Source organism: Orbicella franksi, chromosome 3, assembly GCF_964199315.1.
Source record: "Orbicella franksi chromosome 3, jaOrbFran1.1, whole genome shotgun sequence".
NCBI lineage: Eukaryota > Metazoa > Cnidaria > Anthozoa > Scleractinia > Merulinidae > Orbicella > Orbicella franksi.
In genome coordinates, this window is record NC_138147.1 from 7,992,501 (window position 1) to 8,017,392 (window position 24,892).

The following is a 24,892-nucleotide window of genomic DNA, read 5'->3' on the forward strand; positions in this document are numbered from 1 at the left end:
GCAATGTCATGTCCTAGAACCAGAAACATTTTCCTTAAATCAGGGATTTCATTAAGGGCCAGGCACCGGGCAAATTGCGGGCAAACTGACCGGCCGTGAAGATGATTTTGCCCGCCTGGTTTGACCATCTAGAGGAAAGTTATTACTCTTATAAAAAAGTTCAGTTCAAAACGTTTTGCCCGGCCGTGAAAACCAGTTACCCGCCTGCTGAAAACGTTAATGAAACCCTCGTAAAATGCTATTTCTCCCTTGACATTTTTACCTTTCCTCCCTCTGAACCGAAGTGCGGTAAAGAATAAGGAGACTGCACGCAGAGTAGCAATCATTTGTCAAAGCTGCTACATCCAACTGCGATGATTCTACCTGATTCTGTAGTTAAAAGAGATTAGATGCTAATCAGTAATGATGAGCTTACGCACCGGATTGATTTCAGTGATGTCCTCTAAAGTATACTTCTTCTGTGCCAGTTTGCTTTTCGCCATGTTGTCATGGATCTGTTTTTTCTGTTTCTTGGTCAGCTGAGGACTCACCAAACTCTTGCAGTCGTTGAAGTCTTTGTCAAAAGCCTGATGGATGACATAAACAATATCACGTTCTTTCTATGTTATGCTATCTTGATTGGCTACAAACTCTAATAGGTATACAAAGGCCACGCTGCAGCATTATAAGTCATTTGACGGCATGGTCCAGCGTCTAAGAAAGAACCAGATTACAAAACATCTTTACTTTTAGCGAGCTGGACGCTCGAATCAGTGTCGAATGTGCATCTGGAACTTTTTTGGTAACTGCTCACCCATTTTACTTATCTATATATTTTTCATTTTATATACTTGTCCAATTACTCTATACACACACATTTCAATAGTTCCCGGCCACACTGAGTTGAAAAGCTGTTGCCCAGTGTTTGTTATTTCAGAAGCATGGTTAGAAATATAGGCCGAGGTCGAGCGGTCCCGGGTTCGAGTCCTGCCCGGAGACGAGTGTCTGAGTTGGGTGCCTGGGCAGGGAGATACTTTACTTTCACAGTGGTTTTTGTTTTTCTGTTGTTTTTTTGTTCGTGTTCTCTTTTTTGTTGTTGTTCTCCTTGTTTTGCTTTTTGACCTGACAAAGAGGGTACTGACAAATTGTAAGGCAAACCGCCAAAATGTTGAAAGGTTACTTGCCATGCATTTGCATCCAAACCGTGGATTGTAACAACACACCTGACTCCTGGACCTTTAAACCACAAAACTTAACGCCGACGTTTTCAACAACTAGGTTCCAAAAGACTTCACTAGTTTTCAATAGTATCCTACTCATAGATTTTACCCGGCAATTAATTTTCATACTTGCCAGTTGTTTTGCAATGAGATGCGGAGACTAGTAGGAAACAAACTGAACAGCAGCTAAACGCATAGCACAAAGTGAAACTACCTGTAACCATAGTTTATAGAGGGAAATGGATAGGAAACCTTGCAAATTTCTTTGTTGTATGTTTTTGTTAAGTATTCTGGGGTTGACCCTGCACAAAACCTAGAAAATACAAAAGGTGGTGACGTGTGCTCATACAACTAATCAATATTATTATACAATGAACTGACTATCTCTTCTCTGATTGGCCAAAAGCGTACAGTGAATTTTCGAAATCAGCGCCTGTGACGTCATCTAGGTGCAGATTATACAATAATCATGTCAAGGACACTCAAGGTCACGGGTAATCATATCATGTATGACCGCAGTGCATGATTTCTAAGGGTAATCGTGTCAAGTTCGCGCGCTTTGAGTTGCTTGCCGTCTGTGAAGAAGCAAAAACATGACTTCCATTTTTCTTTCGTTCAATGTATAATAAAACAATTATTAGATTCGGTTTTTGTAATATCTAGAATAATCAAGGTCTCGGTAAGGGTTATCAGCCTCATCCTTCGGCTTCGGTCGGTAACCCTTACCTCGACATCTCACATTCTGAATATCACAAAAACCTCATCCAATAAATGTTTAGAATCATTGCGATTATGTAATTCATGCATAGCCAATGAGCGTAAACAAAAAGATGAGCTGGTCAAGAGACCCTCCAACAGAAATCTTAGCCTGTTTGTTTGCGTCTTTGATGTTTACCGGCCTTCCTAACCATTTTCCTCTATTAACTATGCTGTAGCATATAAGGATTAAATATAACCGTTCTTACAATTTCTGGAAGTTCTCCTTTCTTGCCTTTTGTGTAACATTCGTGCACAACTTCACACTTTCCAGTGGAGTCCCTGAAATAGTTTCTCCAGCCATTATACTTCTCCACACAGTCTACAGGCCGACAGTCCTTCTGGGGATCCTGAAAATAGAAATCCAACGAAACGTAATCAGTGCAGAGGCCGTTATTAATGCCCACAGCCTGGCAATGGTGTACAGCCGACAGATTCCATGTTGCCGTGCGTTTGTTCAGTAACAGATCACAGATGACGTTAATATGAAGTAAGGACAACAAAGGTGGCACGCGAGGCGATGGCTGAGTGTGTCACTGATGTCCTCACCACATTTTGATGTCATCTGTGATCTATTACTTGACACACGCACGGCAATTTAGAGGCTGTTTGTTTTATGTAATAAAGAAATGTAGAAAAGAAAGATTATTAATTATTAGATAAGTAATCGTAGTTAGGTGTCCCCAATTAGCATACATTGTATGCTAACGACTTCGACACGTTAATAAAGTTCTTATCTTATCTTATCTTATCTTATGACGACATCTACACGTCTGTCCTTCAATTGATCATAAGTAAGAGCCAATCAAAATGCGAGTAGACTTTGGCATAAGAATGTGAAATATGTCGTACACACATTTTTGTATTTTATGGCGAGTATATACCTACCCTATCAACCCCTCGGCATTTCTTGTAACTATCTCCTCCAAATCCGACGACTGGAAAATAAATAATTCTCTCTGAGTACATCTTTATTTAACATTCATTTGGTTGGTCTAAAAAACAAATGCAGGCTCTAAACCAATGATCAATACTGGCCACATTTATCCGTATAATGGCCATGCATCCATAATACGCTAATACCAATTTTATACCACGTTTCTCGGAGAGAATAAATTATATTCAGACGTTGTATTTACCATCAAGCCACGATGTCTTTTTTGGTTCTGTGGTGTTAAAATGCACCCTGTGACGAAGCTGCTTCTCTCCCGCCACAAACGTGAAATCGCAATTTCCTGCTCTGTCCATTAGGTACTGCAGCAAGACAAACAAAAACACCTCTATATCGCACCATGTAGTAAAAATGTGGGAAACGACTTCAAATACCTTTCTATAACCCAAACGCGAACGTGTTGACCTTTTAGGAAAAACGAATTCTTTAGCGGAAAACTCAGTCGCAGCTTTTGTGTCAGGAACGTAATGCAGGCGGAAAAGCCATTTCAAGCCAATTTCAAGCCAACTCAGTGGTAGATGTTAAAAAAGTTGAATATTTTTGAATGCCTCTATTACTCGGGTATAGTTTTGGTTTTTGGGATGCAAAAGCAAGCAAACAAGCAAACTATATCTCATTTCAATTGTCTGCACAATTGTTTTTTGCTTCTCATGTTTCATATACCAACGAAAAATATCTCCAACAAGAATATGGCTAGTACGCCATACAAGCTTACTTTGTTTAGAAATACGTAAGTCATATTCTCCTTTTTTAACGGTGGCAGTCTCATTTCATTTCCACCAATTAGTTCCATTGACTGCAAAAAAAAAAAAAAAAAAGCACAATAAAAATTACATGTAAGCGTAATTGATATCTTAAATATTTGTATAAATATTAGATTAGCTTATTATTAAACGATACTATTAAAATTCGAAAAAAAAATTATGTCGACATAAAATCCTATCAATATTCGATCTATTCCAACCTTACAATCCAGATCATTTTTGTCAACCCTCCAACAGCATCTCGATTTTTTCGGCGTTATTGTTAGTGTTTTCCCCGCATCATTAGCAAGTGTGATGTCTGTGAAACGAAAAACGAAGCACAAATTCAAGCTTATTGATTACGTAAGAGTGCAAGTGCAAGAGTCCTTCGCATTGAAAAGCTTTAATATAAAGCTTGATACTCACAGAACTGGATTCCAAAACTTTTTGAATTTACTGGTAAGATTCCTGAACGCTAAAATTTAAAAAAAAAAAATTAACAAACAGCTTAGCATACTATTTAAAAGTCGATTAGTGTGGTTTCCCTCAGTTATCAGGAACAAGAGCCAACGAAAATCTACGAAACGATCTAATTAGTGACCGGAAAAGGTTAACTTACGCCATTCTTACCTCTACGTGAATTTTACCAGTTACTTCTGCTAGGTAACACAGCAAAAAAAGGTGAATTACCCTTTTCATCGTTTTAGTAACAAGGATACTGCTTTTAGAAAGAGCAGCAAGATATATTTGGTATTTGAGGACGTGTTTCGTTGTTGCTTTTTCGTACTTCGCGCCGAACGCGTTTCCTCCATTTCCCATGTCCCGGATTTAGCTCAAGGCACGTTAGGGACTGGTATAGAGCCATCACGAAAGCCATATCTGGAAAGTAGGTGGGAGAAAAAAATTTTTTTCTGCCCTCAGCTGGCTGCTCAACAAACTGCTGTGTATTCGTTTTACAGCCTGCAAAGTTGTGGCTTCTTCAAATTTGTTTGGGGGTACCAAGACCTCCCTAGGTCATGCCAGCCATGCCACATTTAAACGTTTTGATAATGTAAGCTTCCCGGAAGCTTATATGTCTCCAAGTTTTTCATCAAATCTCCCGGTCTCCCGGTTAGAGCACCAAATCTCCCGGGAACTACCTACTGTGGCTCTTTTAAATTTTTTTTCATTAATTTCGTTATTTTCGAGACGTCGGGAACGTTCGGAAGGCCTTCGGGTGATTTTCGTAGAGTATTCAGACATTGTCGAAAATTATATTTTTACAATGCAAAGATTTCTAGCCGTCTCCAGGTTTTTGTACTCTGGGGGTTGACAGGTATGAGAGACACAAGTGTTAACTGGAAAATACACCACTCAGAAAATTCATACAAAACCACATCTGAGTGGTACGTTTCCCATATTGGAATATTGGGTCTATACTGACTAAGACCAGTGTTGGGGGTCTAATTCGGAGATTCAACCATCTTCCCCCCTTTTTTTGTATAATATCAGAGTTTTTATTGAATCATTGGTTTATTCCCGTATTATATATTAAAACATTATTTTTATATCATGACCACATTACTGTGATAAGTAGCAATTTTGTTTCAACAGTTTCCAGCACTTTCTCAACAGCTATACTTTGACGATACAGTCTACCCCTGTTTATCAAGTGATGCTACAATATTGGTATCACATAAAAATGCCTACCCATTGATGAACCAATAATGGTAATCTTTATGGCTCTAATCCGTTAGACATAATTTTTTCAAAAGTTGCCAAAAGTTACATCTTTTATGCTGCAAATCGAAATTCAACAATATAAAATGGAGGTCACTGAGCTCATTTATTGGCAGTCAAAGTGTACATAATGAGGGTTTCAGCTGGTTACACTGTTGCTATGGTAACCTTTTGTGTCACAAAAACGATAACAATTGGGCAGTTTTTTTGATACCATTATTGTAGCAACAACTGATAAAAAGGTTATAAATGACCCATCAAAATCTAAGTCTTAGAAAGTGCTGGAAACTGTTGCCAGTTAATTACATAAAGAAATTCAACCCCACCCCCAGCCCATCTCTATTCTCTTCCAGCTCCAGTGATTGGGAAGAGACCTGGGATTAAGTTAAGATTGGGCATAATACCACGTCGAGTGAAAATTTAAATTTTAAAAAGGTAGTTAATAGCTTTTTAAAAAGCAAGCAAGGATGGTCAGATGGAAGTAGAGAAATTCCCCTAAAAAGGCTGAAAAATACCCCATAAAAATAATTCACTATTCTAGCTAAGCATTTGAGTTTTATTAGAAAGAGTATGGCACTGGGTGCATAATTTAACAAGACCATGTAGTAAGTTTGTTTGGCGACAATCTTTGGGTTTGTCATGCAAGAAAAGATTGCTTGGTGAGCCCATTAAGGACAACAGCGTTGGAGGCTAAATTCAGATGTTATTATTACACACTTATTGATTAATTTTCTCAAATTGTCATAATTATCTTATGTTATTGCTACTGCTGTTGTTGTTGCTGATTATATTCATCTTCTAACAAAGGTTCTCTTTGTTCTTGATTGTGTTGTTGATCTTGATCACCCTGTGTTGCATCAGGATTATGTTCTTGCTGTTGGGCTTCCTGTTGTTGTTGTTTATATTCATCATCTAAAGAAAGTTCATGTTGCTGCTGATTGTCTTGCTCCTCTTGATCAGGTTCATCAGGATTATGTTCTTGTTGATTTTGCTCTTCTTGTTGGTCTTCCTGTTCATGTTGCTGTTGTTGTTGTTTATATTCATCATCTAAAGAAGGTTCATGCTGCCGCTGATTGTCTTGCTGTTCTTGATCACCTTTCAGTTCCTCAGAATTGGTCTCTTGTTGACTTTGTTCTTCTTGTTGGTCTTGTCGTTGTCGGGTGTCCTGTGGTTCACTTTCATGTTGTGGCTGATCGTGCTCCGAAGGCTGTTGACCTTGTTGAAGTTGTTTGAATTCTTGCTCCAGTGATGACTGTTCTTCAACATACTGCTGTTGCTGTTCACCTCCATCTCCTCCTGGTGCAGGCTTGTCCAAATCTGTCATGAAAGACTCGACTCTTGAGTTCATGAGTTCCAAAAAGTCAATCATACCATCATCATCCATGTCATGTTTTGTTAGTAGTTCATCTATGATAGCTTCTGCCTCATGCTCAAGGAACACACGACCTCCTTCCTTAAATTCCCCCTTGTCATTATCCTCTTGGTGAAAATCTGTTAGAGCCTTCAGCCATTCTAGTCCATCAAGTTTTTGGTTATCATCATAATCATGTAACTTGAAGAAATAAAATATACCTGTTGATAAATAAATAATAAATTAATTAATTAGTTGATCAATTAATAAATTAATTAATAAACTAAGAATATACAAGCTACATTTAAATGTGTAAGACCTGCTTCAACTGATAGATTTCTTTGTCCTTGTTTCCTAACATTTTGTTGTCCTGAGAGTGCCTTTCTTCAAACAATTTTAAAAGGGAATAATTCTAGACTAGAGGGGACCTTGCATCAATAAAAATAGAAAATCTATCTCATAATTTCTATCAAAAGGTCTTCCAAAAAATTCTTCCCATTAGAAGGGTTGAATTTTCCATGTGCTGTGAAGATCATGCTAACCCTAGACAGGAAAAAACAACATGCCAGACACTGTAAATGAATGTTTTCGTCATCATCTGGGTCAACAGTGTTTTCACAATTGGCTTCATCATTTGGGATGCTGGGCTCACTCAGCACAGAGAGCTGTGCTTGTGCTTGGAAGATAGTCTTCCTTTGTGACGGTCACTGTCGCAGTTTATGGAAAATGAAAATGTGAAGTGGGCCTTGTTGTTCCTGGATGCTATCGAGCCAGAACAAACCAAAAGAAATCCGTACTTTGAACTTGAGATCAAACAGGATACAATTTGAAGCCATTGCTGTCCAAGCAACCAAGGTGTTAAATAAATTGAATGATTTTGCATTACAGAGTGTTCTCTTGATTTTTAGATGAGTTTTTTTTTATTTGGGGAGGGGGGCATCTATTAGAAACAGGGCATTTAGTAGAGAGGAGCGTCTATTTCAAACTCTTAACACCACACCAGGGGCGTTTAATGGATAAGAGGCCTTTATATAAGAGGGGGCGATTGTTAGATCATTTACGGTATGTATAAATAAATTATTTAACATTTTAGACATCCACAAATAAAAGTAACAAATATGAAGTAATGAAATAAAAAATGCACCTTTAGCATTGTCACCAGCTGCAACATCTTCTACATCTTTTTCAGATTCTCCAGCTACTTCACTAAGGTGTTTCTGAATATGTCTACAAGTACAGATGTTACAATACACAGTGTTAGGAAATGATTTAAAAGGAGCAAATTACCATGCATGTACACTACAGAACTGTTCTTTCTTGTTTTTCTGATTTGGTTATTGACCTCGAGATATCTTTGCACTGTATGGAAGCAAGTTGCTAAATAATACAGTTGTAGATGTATAACAAAGTATTTCCTTTGGCACTATTTACAGGGCATTGGAGAAATATTTAAAGTGTAATGGGCCATTTGCTTATAAGCAAACTGAAGCCTCATAAAATCGAGTTACATTAATGGGAACGGCACAACAGCCTGCTGAAGCCCCTTCCCTGGGGGACAGTGACCATTGTGACCATATTACTTTATGTTTGTATTGCAAAATGTTGTTGTTGTTGTTGTTGTTGTTTTTGGTTTAATGGTTAGCACACTTGAGACACTGGACCAAAACAGTCCATCAGTGTGGAAGCTAGTGCATTTATTTTGACTCTTGGAAAAATCAGTCTCCGAGTGCATGTGCCTCTTTTCAACCAGGCAATATAATAGGGAAATTGCAAATTTGTTGTTCAGAGAAACCTGTTAATTATGCACAAACATTGCATGCATCCAGGGCGAGGGGAAATAGTCTTAAAGTCATTTGACATCACGTGAACTGGGATAAGCTCAGGCATTTAACAGGAAATGGAAAATGTCAATCTGTTACAGATTTTCCCATACAGAGATACATGAGGGCAAGTAACTAAGCCACATTTAGGTTAAATGCAGCTAGATAGATAGATAGACAGACAGACAGACAGACAGACAGACAGACAGACAGACAGATAGATAGATAGATAGATAGATAGATAGATAGATGACTTTATTTATACATGGTAAATTCCACTCAGTTGTATACAAGCAAAAATATCAACAAATGTAAAAATTAAACAATAGAATCATTATAAAAGTAATTACACAGAATAAAAGCCTAATCTAAACAAACTGAGCTAACTACCTATTTCAATAGAAATTAATGAAAACAAAAGTACTGCTTTTCAGGGACGCTGTGTCATTAATTCACTCAAAACTGAAGTTACTTAGCTTTGTCTTAAATTCACCTAATGTTTTAGATACTCTGATATCAGTTAGAAGGCTATTACACATCGCGGCACTGCTATAAGAGAAACTTTTAACGAACATCAGGGTTTTCCCTTACGTGCAAATGCACGTCTGAGACGCACTGTTTGGCTGAAAAATGGAAAAGGAACGCAAAATGGCAAGGAGAACGGGTCCTCTCGGACGCACATGGTTCAGGATGGTAGTTTACTACTGACTTAATTTAAACCTGAGTAGATCTGCGAAAAATTCTCTTGAGAACAAAATTAGAATTTGGAATCTTTGTTCTGTTTTCTTAGTCCATCTTTCAACTCCCAAATCTGGCACATTCACTCCTTTGAATCAACTATTGCAGCGCCACCTTTTGTTTTTTTCGTTCTCAAGCTTGCTCTTGCTGTGAACTCCTCGCAGAGGCTCGAGAACTAATGTGCGATTGTGAGGCATTGTGGCACACAATGCAAAATAGCGGATTCAGAATTACAGCCTGCAAAAAACAAGAGGCGTTTCTTTCCAGCTTGGATGGAAGAATTCACGTGGTTGAAAGAAGAAAACGAAAAAATGTATTGTGATATCTGTAAGATGACAGGTAAGAAAAACCCTTTCACAACAACTGGCTGTAACAATTATTAGAAGTTGGCCCTGGAAAAGGCACCAAAATTCGAAAGATCACATTACGAGTATCAGTGATCTCAAGCTCTGAAAAAGCTTTCAAGTGACAGTTGCAAATGCAAAGAAGAACATTGAGTATGAAACACAGGAAATCACAAGAAGACACGTTGTCCAGCTTAGAACGGTATATGTTATGATGAAGAACAACATTGCTGCTGATAACTTTATTCCAATAATGGAACTTCAGGCTGCTACTGGATGTAGTGATGCTTCTGTTTTTTATAAGAAACCTGAAATTGTTTCAGAGATGGAATCTGTTTTGGCCAAATGTGTTGAAGATAACTTGATAAAAAAACTAAATGATTCTCGCACACCTTTTATTGGACTGATGCTTGATGAAACATGTGACGTCTCCATTGAAAAGAAATTAGGGAATACAGTACAGTGCTGTATTTCCCAAACCACTACATACATGTACCAGTCTGTTATTGCCTTGGGAAGAAACTTCACTAAAAGGGGAAGGCCAAAAGATTAGATTGTTCTCCTGGAATTTAAAACTCTAACCGTGGACCCCCACTTTTTTCTTCTGGACCCTCAACCTTAGGTTGAAGGAGTTCAAGGGACTCCCAAAGGAAAAATTGTAGAGAAAACCCTGAAATGTAATTGGTATGAGGTTGAGGAACAGCCAGCCTCATTTCGCTACTTCTTAGTTACAGTAGCAAATGTGTTGCCTAAGTGGTTGTTGATTCAAGCTAAAAGATCAAACTTGAACTTAACCTTATAAATGAGCTTCCGTGCAAGGATGAATAACCTCAGTGAGCCTCTTTCAATCAATCTTGTATTCTCCATAAATTACCGTTAGTAAAAGTATCAGTATATACCTATTTAGGATTATATGTGAGGTACAGACTAGCAAAATACAATGTACCTTAATCCTTCCCCATCTAGATCCATTCTGTCAGCTAAGTGTGCAAGTAAATGGCTGAAATGAGCAACACAACAAATTAAATAAATTGATTTTGTGTGCCACGTTCAAATGTTGTTGTAGCCTGCAAGTAGGATCTCCACCCTTGAATCCTGGTGGAGAGGCTACTTGCAGGCTAAACAAATAGATTTTCAAACAGATCCCATCTGAACACCTACAGCCACTGGAACAATTTTTTTTCAAAATAAAGAAGACCTGTAAAAGCACTACCAATACCATGATGAGAAGGCAAAACAAGTAACTTTTTTAGCCCTGAGCATTAAACCAACTTAATTTTTGTGTCTTAATTAAGATGCGACTGCTGAATCTGAATCTGTGTTCTTGAAGTCAAAGAGAATTGTGGTTTATCTCAATAAAGTTCCGGGAGATGGGGATACTCCTAGATAAATTGGGGAGGGGTGTGCAGCCCACTTCCCAAAACCCTTACGTACCCTATTTATGACCAAAATCTGCAATTTTCTCCACCCTACTTATGATCTGACCAAAAATTCAACACCCTATTTATGACCTGACCCTTGATCAATACCCTGTTTCAGACCTGCCTTATAGTTAATTCACTAGTTCAGACCAATGTTAGAGGCATTGTGAAGGGCTTTTGTTAATGATCTTATTGATATTAATAAAAAAAGTAGCTTCTTCCAAAAAACATGCCCAATTCAAGACTAGAGTGCAAAAATCAAACCCTTTTTGAGACCAAAATGGTCAAAATCAATACCCTATTTCTGACCAAAACGGCTAAACAACCATACCCCTTGGGGTGGCACATGTACCTACATAGCCCATATAGGGAGGGAGTACCCCTCCCCTGGGGATAAAGTTCTACATAGGTTCTATGATCTGTCCATGAAACATTTAGAGGTGCTCTGAAGTCTCTGCAGTGGCATAAGCATGTGCACTAGTTGACCCATGCCTCTTCAATCATTTGAAGAATGTTTCTTCCATACATTAACTGAACTGTTTCAAATGTGGAAAGCATCCTCTGTGTTAATAAGAATCTTCAATGGTCCCTTAAATTATAAATTATTTACAACTTTCTGCATGGATGCCGTTATTACTAGGATATAGTTTTCTTAAGAACGAAAAAAAACACTTTCATTGAAACCTTTCCTAATATTTAAAATAAGCTTATATCAACCTGTCATTATCCACTCCTGTACCAATAGATCAAATTCTTCATTACGTGAATTTAAATCACAACAGGTTTGTTCATGTAGGATAAAGTTATACCAGTAACAGCTAAGATCTTAACTTCTTAATTTCCAAGCATAATAAAATCATATTTTGAACTCTTCCAAAGAAACCTTCAAGATTTGAATCAAGTAGCATTTTAACAGCCTAATGAAAATCAATTTTATGAGTAAATTGATTTCCTTAAAAGCTTGTTGTATAGTATCGCATTCTGTGCTTCAGATTTGTAAGTTTACACCGTGAATAACTTGCAAGCTTACTTGTGTTTGAAAGTTTAATCAACAAGGTCCCTAAAAGTGCATCGATCTCGCTCACCTTCGTTCATGGTTTTGGCTGTGAAACTGCGGAGTGTCTTCAATTGGTATTTCTGCACTAGCTTGTCCACAAGACGGCCCATGGATGAAGTAAAATAACAATAAACAACAGATGATTAACCCCAGTTCGGAAGGCTTCATATTCTTGCAGAAACAATTAGAAAGCAACTGCGTGCGCGTCCAGGATAAACGGCGAAATTCCGTCAACTTTGTGTCAATAATCGAGGCATCCCAACATTAGCTTCTGAAACCATTTGTATAATTGGAAATTGTCTACGTGGATGACACCAAACAAAAGGTAAACAGTTGCCTGGAGCAATCAAATAGCCCTGAAGTATTCACTTTCATACGGCCCGTTCACAGCCAATCGGTTTGCAGGGAGATCGCGAAGCCAGGTGAATTCTTCCCGACTCCTTCCCCCTTCAAAACTCGTCCGCCTCAACAATATTCAGGAAAAAAATGACAAAATTACGGCAACTCTGGAGGGTTTGAGCAGCTTAGGTATGGGAACAAGTTGTTCTCTAGATCGCAACTGGAAAGGAAAGATAACGGACAAGAAAAAGTCGAAAAAGTTCCCGAGAGGGGAGGACATGGGCATTGCTTATTACGGGCGAAACGTTGCGTGACGAATTTGCGTGACGACCGCGCAGGTGGATGAGGCCGGTTGGGTGTTGGTGGTGCCAGGAGGCGGGAAGTGGGGAGTGGGGGGGGGGGGGGGGAGGGGAGGTATTTACTATCTTTAAACTGTGTATAAATCCGAGACTTACCTGTTGTCGCGAGAGCCTCATATCCCTGAACTGGCTTGAACTGTCATCAAGCAGACCCTAAATAATGTATTAAGCCACATTTTAAGAGGTATAGATTTACAAAAGAGATTCTCCTCAAATTAAAACGCTGACTTATGCTTTACTCTCCCTTCCTTCACCTCCCAAGTGCAGTTCTTCGGAAAAGGAGGTTTCCTTACCTTACGTTTGCCCCATTTTAAAATGCAGCCTTGGCTGTAGCCTTTATTTTTCCGGGAAAAACAGGCTAGACAACCGGATGTAGGATTTTCGCAGGGGCGGGGCAGAAGACTCCTGAAATTTTCTTATAGGCATCATCCAACAAAAAATGACGTCACATCCGGTTTAAACTGCGCTTCGCGGCTCGTTTCACAAAGCGAGAAAATGGCGTTTCGATTACTCACGATTTCCCTCTATTTGTAAACCATCAGTTTCGTGTCATTTTATATTGAGGAAGGAAAGATGTTGCAGACACATTACTTCGACTTTTTAAGCAAAAATTTCGGGAAAAGAGAAAAGTTTATTATTGTTTTGAAGGAAAATAACGGAGAGCCTTCCGCAGTGGTCGGGCAAATTTTACACATTTGCAAAACTTGTGTTGTTTCGACTTTTGGTTCTTGTTGTTCGTGATTTAGTGATAACAATAAGTGCAATAGCCTATAATGTTAACAACAACCTGGATGAAGTATTGCTGGCCATAGTTTGCACTGTGTACTACAGGAACATAATTAACAGAAGCCGTTTGGCTCCGAAAGTCGCTGTCACCAGAGCTTCTGTTCCTCTTGGCTCACGTGTATTGATAGAAGAGACAAGCTGGATCGTATGCTGAAGGTCAGTATCCCACATTCCCACATCTCTCGTTGAAGATTGTTGTTTTCAGTAAGATACAGTACATATATATTGGTACGTTGGGGTCATCAGTCTCTTTCTCTGGTGAGTGCTTTTAAAACGCCCAGTAAAAACTTGATTCACGGCATGGAAACTTATGTCTCGCTGGATCGAAATTCGAGCAAGATTTTTAAGTTCTAGTCCTCTTTAAAAGTAGTTAAATCAATTATTCAAATCCAAGCCATCGGAGGGAATCTGCCATTGAAGCTGCCCTAAGTTAAGGTCCTGTTTAAGGACCTTCCCCTTTGAAAATCGTGGGGGTGTTCTTTGAGTTAACACAGGTCCCATTTATATGGTCTCGGGTACCCGAGATAACCTTCCCCCTGAGGCAACTTTATCAAGTGTTTGTATGTGAAAATGTAACCCCTGTAGGCCGAGTAAAAGTTGACCCTGCATGATTATTCGTAACTCTTATTGATTAAACTACTGTAGTTTATTTTTTCCTATCCTATCCTATATCTCTTTATGCCATAAGGCACATAAAGCTTTGACATTCTCTTTCCAACCACTACGGTTTGCTGCAAGGTTTCTGACATTCGCCCATGACTGCCACTCAGCTGTTTTCCTTTCATCTTCAACCATTCTCCTCCATGTTGTTTTGGGTCGACCAGGCCTTCTTTTCCCTTCTGGCCTCCATTCCAGAGCTGTGATGCAATGTTCCTCTTTGTCTTTCCTCATTATATGTCCAATCCAATCTCCATCTTCTACGTCTGATTTCATCACTCATTCTGTTCACTCCTGTGTTCTCCTGAATTTGTTGGTGGGAGATGGTCTGAGGCCACCTTATTCTTAAAATCCTTTTCATGCACTTGTATTGGAAACCGTCCAGCTTCTTTGCTTCTGTTTTGGTAAGTTTCCAAGCCTCACAGCCATACATCAAAACTGACCTAACAATTGTTTTAAACAATTGTACCTTCGTCTTTCTGCCAATCTCACTGGTGCCCCATATTCTTCGCATCCTATAAAAAGCCTGTCTAGCTTTACTCAGCCTATACTGTATGTCCTAGTTTATTTTTTAACTGAATTTAATTGTCAAAAGGGAGGTGGGAATCTGAGAGCAATAGTAAACTAGACTAACAAAGATACGGAAATCTGCCACCATTGCTTTGACATGGCTGAGTGGAGATGAATCTAAGTCAGACCAAACTTAGAAAAAAAATCACTGATTTAATGTGATTATGGAAATGTTGGAGGGTTGAAATGGGATCCTGGCTATGGGAGAGTAGGAATTGGGGCTGAGGGGGGTGGGTGGTGTGCTTGTGAATTTAAGAACCTCTCTGAAAGTGAAAACAAACTGTAGGTTTGAAAAGTTTAAACCGGAGGTAAAAATTATACTTTAATATATCTTGTTTATTAAGGTGGTAAATTAGTAAATACCAACCTATGTGAGTCATTGAAACAATGACATAATTTATGTTTGTCTTTTCTTAGGTGGTTACCTCCTGGCATATACACCCCACACATGCATACAATGCTATGATTTAGATGATGCAACCTGCTTTCCCATGTTTAACATACACGTAAGAGTATCAGTGGACCAGTGTACAAGATTAGTGTGATTTCTCTACTGATAATGAGAATTATAATAAAGATACAAAGCCACTCTGGTGTGATTTATTTAATTATTCCTTAACAGTAAAGTAAACCAGTTAAACCAAAGGTTGCACTCTGTAAGATCAGGTGTACAAAAATTAAATAGAAAATTTCACTACATCAATTTTATTAATTAAGTATACTTCTCTGCAAAATATATTTGGTATGTTGTTGTACTGGTAAGAATATAATTTGGAAATTTTTTCATGGGAAATGTTTCCATTTAAAAATGTAGCTCAGATGCCACAACCATAATTCTCCTTTCTGTGTTGTTTTCTTTTGAGGTAAATTGTGAAACCAAATTATGTTGACCTACATGTAAGTTAAAAAAATATACTTATAGTGATATCCTTAAAAGGCAAAAGGGATAATATGCTTGTCTTGATGCCAAGTTCCGTTAAAACTGTTTTGATATAAATGACATTGTTACCTGAGTAAAACACAAAAACTCTGCTCGGTGGTGTTCCTGATATGATGTTTCGCCAAAACTAAAATTGTACCTCAACGAAATGTTATATGGAGGATTCTACGGACTTATTGGCAAATCAGTGAAAAGCTTTTGCTTCCTTCCCGTTACTGAACAGTCAGAGGTTAACTGTATTGACGTCAATCCATCTTTAGTGTTAGAGGGCGTCCTCGATCAACACCTTCGGCTCAGAATCAAAATAAGTTTCATGCTCATTGAGAAGAAACAAGACGTCACTAATGACGTTATTAGAAGGGTATTAAAAAAAGAAAAACCTCTGAAAATAAGAAAACACAGTGAAAAAGGTACTTGAGGTTTACTGAAGGGGCTGTGGACACTATAGAAGTTTCGTTCGTATTCGTTCAGTATCCAAGTAGCACATTCCTGTTTACTGCAGTGGCACTCTGTTTCTGTCTGACGACTGTGCAGTTCTGAGAACACGTTTCCGTCTTATCTCTGTTACCCTGGTTCTGATCGACCACGATATCTGAATTTTCCACTTGTGATGTCAGAAACGTTCAAATTTGGGCACAGTTCGCGCGACAGTCGGCATCAAACTGAAGGTTAGTTCGCTCTAATAATAATAATAATAATAATAATAATAATAATAATAATAATAATAATAATAATAATAAACGAATCTTTAGACAGGATTAACCCATCAGTACTAAAAAGTACTATAAAGTACTGTTATCAAAGGGGTCCTGTAAGATTTAAAAAGGTAAAAAGTTAAAAGGCAAAACTACGTACATTGGAAAACATATAAAAACTCACGATAAAAAATTACAAGTGAAAATGTTCGTTGGCCTTTTGCCTAAATAAAAGCCTAGAGTTCAGAATCTTATGCCCGCCGGTAAACTGTTAAAAATTGCAGCCCCTAAAAACGAAAAACTCCGACGGCCAAACTCCAAGGTCATTTTCGGCAGTTCGATCGAGGAAAATCTAAAAATAGGTGTTCGATAAGCACATGAATCCACGGCCGTAGGTAAGTGGATTAGGAATCTCTGCAGGACCTGAGTTTAATTCAATGTCTCCAGATAACAAAAACTTCGTTTCTGACAAGAGGTTGTTTTTATTATCAAACTTAACTCGGACAAAAATTCTGGATAACATTTATAATTCCTACCAGAAGACCAACACTTTTCTTGTTCAAATTTTGTTAAACAAAATCGAGTAAAAACAGACTCTTCTTCATGAGCAAGCTTGACAATTCATAGTTCACAACTGGTAGCCACAGTGAATAAAACAGATGAAACGGGAACACTTTTCTTCAAGAAATGTTTAATTCTGCCTCTTACTTTTCTGCGTTTAACTGATTTTAGAACTTCACGAGGTAACCTAGATGGTTCTCTGTCTCTTTTCCTACATGGAGCAACTGATAAGTTTACTGATTAAAAATGAAAGATTTACTCTTACATGTACCTTGCCTAAGTGTAAACACTGGAAAGATTGCCTTTCCCTCCGAGTATTTGCAGGAAAAATACTAGTTACATAATGACCAGGCATAGCTTCTGTGGATGTGTTTTCCATGGTCATAATTTCGTCAACTAAAGCTTTTTGTTTGCACTCTGCTAAGAGAGTCATATGTCCTCAAGAGGAACTCTCACGTAATCGCGGTGCCATTGACTGCGTTGCAGTGCTCTGACTGCATCATCCTTCGAAAGGGATGCATGCTCCCTCGAAAGAACTGCATAATCCCTTGAAAGGGTCGAATTATCCCTTAAAAGGGCTGAATAATCCCTCGAAAGGGATTTGAGTTTCCTCGAGAGGAATGAATTACCGCCAACGGTGAATTCGTGATTTCTGTGCCATTTGAGTCATCCAGTGATCGATATAATCGGCCTGATTGCAGATTCTGTTCTACATTGCGAAATATTGTTTAAAATTTGAGTGCGTGGCATTAATGTCCTCTACATCACAAGCAACATTAGGGACCTTTATACGATGCAAGGACGGGAAGGCCAAGACGGGAACGGCAATGGACGCGGGAAATAAACTTTCGCGTGCCGTGTCGCCAAAGACAAAATACTTTAAGTTGTGTAATTTTCGTATAGGACGGCGACGTCAGTAGCTCTAGCTTCATAAAAGCTTTTCATAAAACCAATGACATCCCTTTAAGATAGTATAGAAATATTATCTAGTTAAGCTTAAACGATGGTGAACAGACGACACGGAACTTACTCTTGTGTATATATGTAAAGCAAACCTTCCTAATCTGTCGGTATTTAATCTTGAAAGAGTCCAGAATTTCCGTATGAAGAATTTATGTGAACGATCTTTGTATCGACCTGGTTCAAAATGCTTTTTGTCAGCAGAGCGTTTTAGAATCGATCCTGCCTGTAGCTGAAACAAATATTTATAATAAAACAAACATTACGTTGAGTTGCGGGTTGTATGAAGACATGAAATAAACACCAATTTGCAAATGTGCATTTTATTTGCTCGATAGCTGCTTTGAAGACACGTAACAATCGTATTTCCAATCAAAACCTTTCGGAAACCACTCAAAATCATGCAAGATCAGTCGAGAACAATGTTTCGGCACATTCGCTCATAGCTGTACCTGGTTATATCAGAAAAAAAAAAATAGAAAACTTTGTCTACCCCCCAATTCGCGTCACTTCGAAGAGCGTGGGAAAACTGCAAGTCTGCAATGTCATACGCCCGGTCAGCGGTTAGACATTGTAGTCATTGATAATGCTCCTGTACCGCAACGCTGTACTTCTGCTGGTAAATTCGCATTTTTTTTCTCCGTTTTGACAACCAACTCCTTCTTACGAACATTGACAGGTTTGACTATTCTTCACAGGTTTGACTATTCTTCTTCTTCTTCTTCTTCTTCTTCTTCTTCTTCTTCTTCTTCTTCTTCTTCTTCTTCTTCTTCTTCTTCATTCTTCGTGACTATTCTACACATATTTTGTTCCTTTCAATCGTACAGTCGGTCATTCGGGCACTAATCGGGAAGCGATCTTCGCACATGCGAAGTTTGGTTAAGTACGAATATTCTTTTCTTACACATTTTTGGTTGACGGACACGCTCGATGACATAGAATCTACGGCCCTCCGGCCGTAGATTCAAAAATCTAAAAGCCAAAATCATAAAAACCTCAAATGTCTGACGAAAATGAAAGCGTAAAGCCTTCAGTAGCAAAACTACAAACAAGAAGTGCACCTAAACACTCCAATGGTTTCGACACTAAACATGAATTAAATTTAGCATTGATTATTGTATGTGTAGGTGCCTTAGCTTACTACATATTTCGTCAATAAAATTAAGATTTGTCTCACGCGTGAGACATTCATCCATCTCTACATCACTACAAGACACTATTTCTTTTGATTCATCCATCTCTACATCAGGACAAGGCACTATTTCTTTTAAAACCAAATCTGGCAATACATAGTTTTCATCGAATTCTGGGAACAACAAAACCAACTCAGATCGAAGATCTTCAATTGATTCACCATCTTTAAAATTGTTCATTTTGTAAATGAAATATTTTCGACATTCAATAAACCTTTGCTTTTCCATAACTGCTTTCAAATGAGAAATATTTGTCTAAACAGGAATTTATACTCTCTTTCATTTGCGTCATTTCCTGGGGAAAGCCCCTTTTGACAAATATCTCGATCGAGGAAAATTTAAAAATCTAAAAGCCAAAATCATAAAAACCTCAAATGTCTGACGAAAATGAAAGCGTAAAGCCTTCAGTAGCAAAACTACAAACAAGAAGTGCACCTAAACGCTCCAATGGTTTCGACACTAAACATGAATTAAATTTAGCATTGATTATTGTATGTGTAGGTGCCTTAGCTTACTACATATTTCGCCAATAAAATTAAGATTTGTCTCACGCGTGAGACATTCATCCATCTCTACATCACTACAAGACACTATTTCTTTTAATTCATCCATCTCTACATCACTACAAGACACTATTTCTTTTAATTCATCCATCTCTACATCAGCACAAGCCACTTTTTCTTTTAAAACCAAATCTGGCAATACATAGTTTTCATCGAATTCTGGGAACAACAAAAGAAACTCAAATCGAAGATCTTCAATTGATTCACTATCTATAAAATTGTTCATTTTGTAAATGAAATATTTTCGACATTCAATAGACCTTTGCTCTTCCATAACTGCTTTCAAATGAGAAATATTTGTCTAAACAGGAATTTACACTCCCTTTCATTTGCGTCATTTCCTGGGGAAAGCCCCTTTTAACAAGTATCTCGATCGAGGGAAATCTAAAAATCTAAAAGCCAAAATCATAAAAACCTCAAATGTCTGACGAAAATGAAAGCGTAAAGCCTTCAGTAGCAAAACTACAAACAAGAAGTGCACCTAAACACTCCAATGGTTTCGACACTAAACATGAATTAAATTTAGCATTGATTATTGTATGTGTAGGTGCCTTAGCTTACTACATATTTCGTCAATAAAATTAAGATTTGTCTCACGCGTGAGACATTCATCCATCTCTACATCACTACAAGACACTATTTCTTTTGATTCATCCATCTCTACATCAGGACAAGGCACTATTTCTTTTAAAACCAAATCTGGCAATACATAGTTTTCATCGAATTCTGGGAACAACAAAACCAACTCAGATCGAAGATCTTCAATTGATTCACCATCTTTAAAATTGTTCATTTTGTAAATGAAATATTTTCGACATTCAATAAACCTTTGCTTTTCCATAACTGCTTTCAAATGAGAAATATTTGTCTAAACAGGAATTTATACTCTCTTTCATTTGCGTCATTTCCTGGGGAAAGCCCCTTTTGACAAATATCTCGATCGAGGAAAATTTAAAAATCTAAAAGCCAAAATCATAAAAACCTCAAATGTCTGACGAAAATGAAAGCGTAAAGCCTTCAGTAGCAAAACTACAAACAAGAAGTGCACCTAAACGCTCCAATGGTTTCGACACTAAACATGAATTAAATTTAGCATTGATTATTGTATGTGTAGGTGCCTTAGCTTACTACATATTTCGCCAATAAAATTAAGATTTGTCTCACGCGTGAGACATTCATCCATCTCTACATCACTACAAGACACTATTTCTTTTAATTCATCCATCTCTACATCACTACAAGACACTATTTCTTTTAATTCATCCATCTCTACATCAGCACAAGCCACTTTTTCTTTTAAAACCAAATCTGGCAATACATAGTTTTCATCGAATTCTGGGAACAACAAAAGAAACTCAAATCGAAGATCTTCAATTGATTCACTATCTATAAAATTGTTCATTTTGTAAATGAAATATTTTCGACATTCAATAGACCTTTGCTCTTCCATAACTGCTTTCAAATGAGAAATATTTGTCTAAACAGGAATTTACACTCCCTTTCATTTGCGTCATTTCCTGGGGAAAGCCCCTTTTAACAAGTATCTCGATCGAGGGAAATCTAAAAATCTAAAAGCCAAAATCATAAAAACCTCAAATGTCTGACGAAAATGAAAGCGTAAAGCCTTCAGTAGCAAAACTACAAACAAGAAGTGCACCTAAACACTCCAATGGTTTCGACACTAAACATGAATTAAATTTAGCATTGATTATTGTATGTGTAGGTGCCTTAGCTTACTACATATTTCGTCAATAAAATTAAGATTTGTCTCACGCGTGAGACATTCATCCATCTCTACATCACTACAAGACACTATTTCTTTTGATTCATCCATCTCTACATCAGGACAAGGCACTATTTCTTTTAAAACCAAATCTGGCAATACATAGTTTTCATCGAATTCTGGGAACAACAAAACCAACTCAGATCGAAGATCTTCAATTGATTCACCATCTTTAAAATTGTTCATTTTGTAAATGAAATATTTTCGACATTCAATAAACCTTTGCTTTTCCATAACTGCTTTCAAATGAGAAATATTTGTCTAAACAGGAATTTATACTCTCTTTCATTTGCGTCATTTCCTGGGGAAAGCCCCTTTTGACAAATATCTCGATCGAGGAAAATTTAAAAATCTAAAAGCCAAAATCATAAAAACCTCAAATGTCTGACGAAAATGAAAGCGTAAAGCCTTCAGTAGCAAAACTACAAACAAGAAGTGCACCTAAACGCTCCAATGGTTTCGACACTAAACATGAATTAAATTTAGCATTGATTATTGTATGTGTAGGTGCCTTAGCTTACTACATATTTCGCCAATAAAATTAAGATTTGTCTCACGCGTGAGACATTCATCCATCTCTACATCACTACAAGACACTATTTCTTTTAATTCATCCATCTCTACATCACTACAAGACACTATTTCTTTTAATTCATCCATCTCTACATCAGCACAAGCCACTTTTTCTTTTAAAACCAAATCTGGCAATACATAGTTTTCATCGAATTCTGGGAACAACAAAAGAAACTCAAATCGAAGATCTTCAATTGATTCACTATCTATAAAATTGTTCATTTTGTAAATGAAATATTTTCGACATTCAATAGACCTTTGCTCTTCCATAACTGCTTTCAAATGAGAAATATTTGTCTAAACAGGAATTTACACTCCCTTTCATTTGCGTCATTTCCTGGGGAAAGCCCCTTTTAACAAGTATCTCGATCGAGGGAAATCTAAAAATCTAAAAGCCAAAATCATAAAAACCTCAAATGTCTGACGAAAATGAAAGCGTAAAGCCTTCAGTAGCAAAACTACAAACAAGAAGTGCACCTAAACGCTCCAATGGTTTCGACACTAAACATGAATTAAATTTAGCATTGATTATTGTATGTGTAGGTGCCTTAGCTTACTACATATTTCGTCAATAAAATTAAGATTTGTCTCACGCGTGAGACATTCATCCATCTCTACATCACTACAAGACACTATTTCTTTTGATTCATCCATCTCTACATCAGGACAAGGCACTATTTCTTTTAAAACCAAATCTGGCAATACATAGTTTTCATCGAATTCTGGGAACAACAAAACCAACTCAGATCGAAGATCTTCAATTGATTCACCATCTTTAAAATTGTTCATTTTGTAAATGAAATATTTTCGACATTCAATAAACCTTTGCTTTTCCATAACTGCTTTCAAATGAGAAATATTTGTCTAAACAGGAATTTATACTCTCTTTCATTTGCGTCATTTCCTGGGGAAAGCCCCTTTTGACAAATATCTCGATCGAGGAAAATTTAAAAATCTAAAAGCCAAAATCATAAAAACCTCAAATGTCTGACGAAAATGAAAGCGTAAAGCCTTCAGTAGCAAAACTACAAACAAGAAGTGCACCTAAACGCTCCAATGGTTTCGACACTAAACATGAATTAAATTTAGCATTGATTATTGTATGTGTAGGTGCCTTAGCTTACTACATATTTCGCCAATAAAATTAAGATTTGTCTCACGCGTGAGACATTCATCCATCTCTACATCACTACAAGACACTATTTCTTTTAATTCATCCATCTCTACATCACTACAAGACACTATTTCTTTTAATTCATCCATCTCTACATCAGCACAAGCCACTTTTTCTTTTAAAACCAAATCTGGCAATACATAGTTTTCATCGAATTCTGGGAACAACAAAAGAAACTCAAATCGAAGATCTTCAATTGATTCACTATCTATAAAATTGTTCATTTTGTAAATGAAATATTTTCGACATTCAATAGACCTTTGCTCTTCCATAACTGCTTTCAAATGAGAAATATTTGTCTAAACAGGAATTTACACTCCCTTTCATTTGCGTCATTTCCTGGGGAAAGCCCCTTTTAACAAGTATCTCGATCGAGGGAAATCTAAAAATCTAAAAGCCAAAATCATAAAAACCTCAAATGTCTGACGAAAATGAAAGCGTAAAGCCTTCAGTAGCAAAACTACAAACAAGAAGTGCACCTAAACACTCCAATGGTTTCGGCACTAAACATGAATTAAATTTAGCATTGATTATTGTATGTGTAGGTGCCTTAGCTTACTACATATTTCGTCAATAAAATTAAGATTTGTCTCACGCGTGAGACATTCATCCATCTCTACATCACTACAAGACACTATTTCTTTTGATTCATCCATCTCTACATCAGGACAAGGCACTATTTCTTTTAAAACCAAATCTGGCAATACATAGTTTTCATCGAATTCTGGGAACAACAAAACCAACTCAGATCGAAGATCTTCAATTGATTCACCATCTTTAAAATTGTTCATTTTGTAAATGAAATATTTTCGACATTCAATAAACCTTTGCTTTTCCATAACTGCTTTCAAATGAGAAATATTTGTCTAAACAGGAATTTATACTCTCTTTCATTTGCGTCATTTCCTGGGGAAAGCCCCTTTTGACAAATATCTCGATCGAGGAAAATTTAAAAATCTAAAAGCCAAAATCATAAAAACCTCAAATGTCTGACGAAAATGAAAGCGTAAAGCCTTCAGTAGCAAAACTACAAACAAGAAGTGCACCTAAACGCTCCAATGGTTTCGACACTAAACATGAATTAAATTTAGCATTGATTATTGTATGTGTAGGTGCCTTAGCTTACTACATATTTCGCCAATAAAATTAAGATTTGTCTCACGCGTGAGACATTCATCCATCTCTACATCACTACAAGACACTATTTCTTTTAATTCATCCATCTCTACATCACTACAAGACACTATTTCTTTTAATTCATCCATCTCTACATCAGCACAAGCCACTTTTTCTTTTAAAACCAAATCTGGCAATACATAGTTTTCATCGAATTCTGGGAACAACAAAAGAAACTCAAATCGAAGATCTTCAATTGATTCACTATCTATAAAATTGTTCATTTTGTAAATGAAATATTTTCGACATTCAATAGACCTTTGCTCTTCCATAACTGCTTTCAAATGAGAAATATTTGTCTAAACAGGAATTTACACTCCCTTTCATTTGCGTCATTTCCTGGGGAAAGCCCCTTTTAACAAGTATCTCGATCGAGGGAAATCTAAAAATCTAAAAGCCAAAATCATAAAAACCTCAAATGTCTGACGAAAATGAAAGCGTAAAGCCTTCAGTAGCAAAACTA

The 24,892-nt window shown here is 37.3% G+C and overlaps 2 protein-coding genes across 3 annotated transcripts in view; both read right to left on the bottom strand.

Moving 5' to 3' along the window:
• Positions 1-4,723, bottom strand: part of LOC145481045 (uncharacterized) — a 10,193-nt gene extending 5,470 nt beyond the window's left edge. The window contains exons 1-8 of the mRNA XM_081459431.1: positions 4,281-4,723; positions 4,077-4,125; positions 3,872-3,969; positions 3,623-3,703; positions 3,095-3,209; positions 2,844-2,893; positions 2,165-2,305; positions 420-566 (exon numbers count right to left, since the gene is read on the bottom strand). Of these exons, the coding sequence (XP_081315557.1) occupies positions 420-566; positions 2,165-2,305; positions 2,844-2,893; positions 3,095-3,209; positions 3,623-3,703; positions 3,872-3,969; positions 4,077-4,125; positions 4,281-4,469 (870 nt within the window). The 5' untranslated portion in view covers positions 4,470-4,723. The remainder of the gene's footprint in view (positions 1-419; positions 567-2,164; positions 2,306-2,843; positions 2,894-3,094; positions 3,210-3,622; positions 3,704-3,871; positions 3,970-4,076; positions 4,126-4,280) is intronic.
• Positions 4,724-5,154: 431 nt separating this feature from the next.
• Positions 5,155-12,951, bottom strand: LOC145481046 (uncharacterized). Of its 2 annotated transcripts, XM_081459433.1 has the most exons (5): positions 12,895-12,951; positions 12,129-12,189; positions 10,569-10,622; positions 7,865-7,947; positions 5,155-6,941 (listed from the first exon to the last, which is right to left on the bottom strand). In XM_081459433.1, the coding sequence occupies exons 3-5, from the start codon at positions 10,592-10,594 to the stop codon at positions 6,133-6,135; spliced, it is 918 nt and encodes a 305-aa protein (XP_081315559.1). In that variant the 5' UTR covers positions 10,595-10,622; positions 12,129-12,189; positions 12,895-12,951; the 3' UTR covers positions 5,155-6,132. The 2 variants fall into 2 exon arrangements, with proteins under 2 accessions (XP_081315559.1, XP_081315558.1); XM_081459432.1 differs by lacking the exon at positions 12,895-12,951 and having other exon boundaries at positions 12,129-12,529.
• Positions 12,952-24,892: the final 11,941 nt, after the last annotated feature.

Bases quoted from the DNA above. Each gene is read 5' to 3' on its own strand.
- LOC145481046 (XM_081459432.1), bottom strand. From the start codon at position 12,268: ATGAAGCCTTCCGAACTGGGGTTAATCATCTGTTGTTTATTGTTATTT. The intron at 7,948-10,568 runs GTACATTGTATT...CTGTACTTGTAG, and splicing joins CTAGATGGGGAAGGATTAAG to ACATATTCAGAAACACCTTA. The intron at 6,942-7,864 runs GTGCATTTTTTA...ATTTATCAACAG, and splicing joins AGCTGGTGACAATGCTAAAG to GTATATTTTATTTCTTCAAG.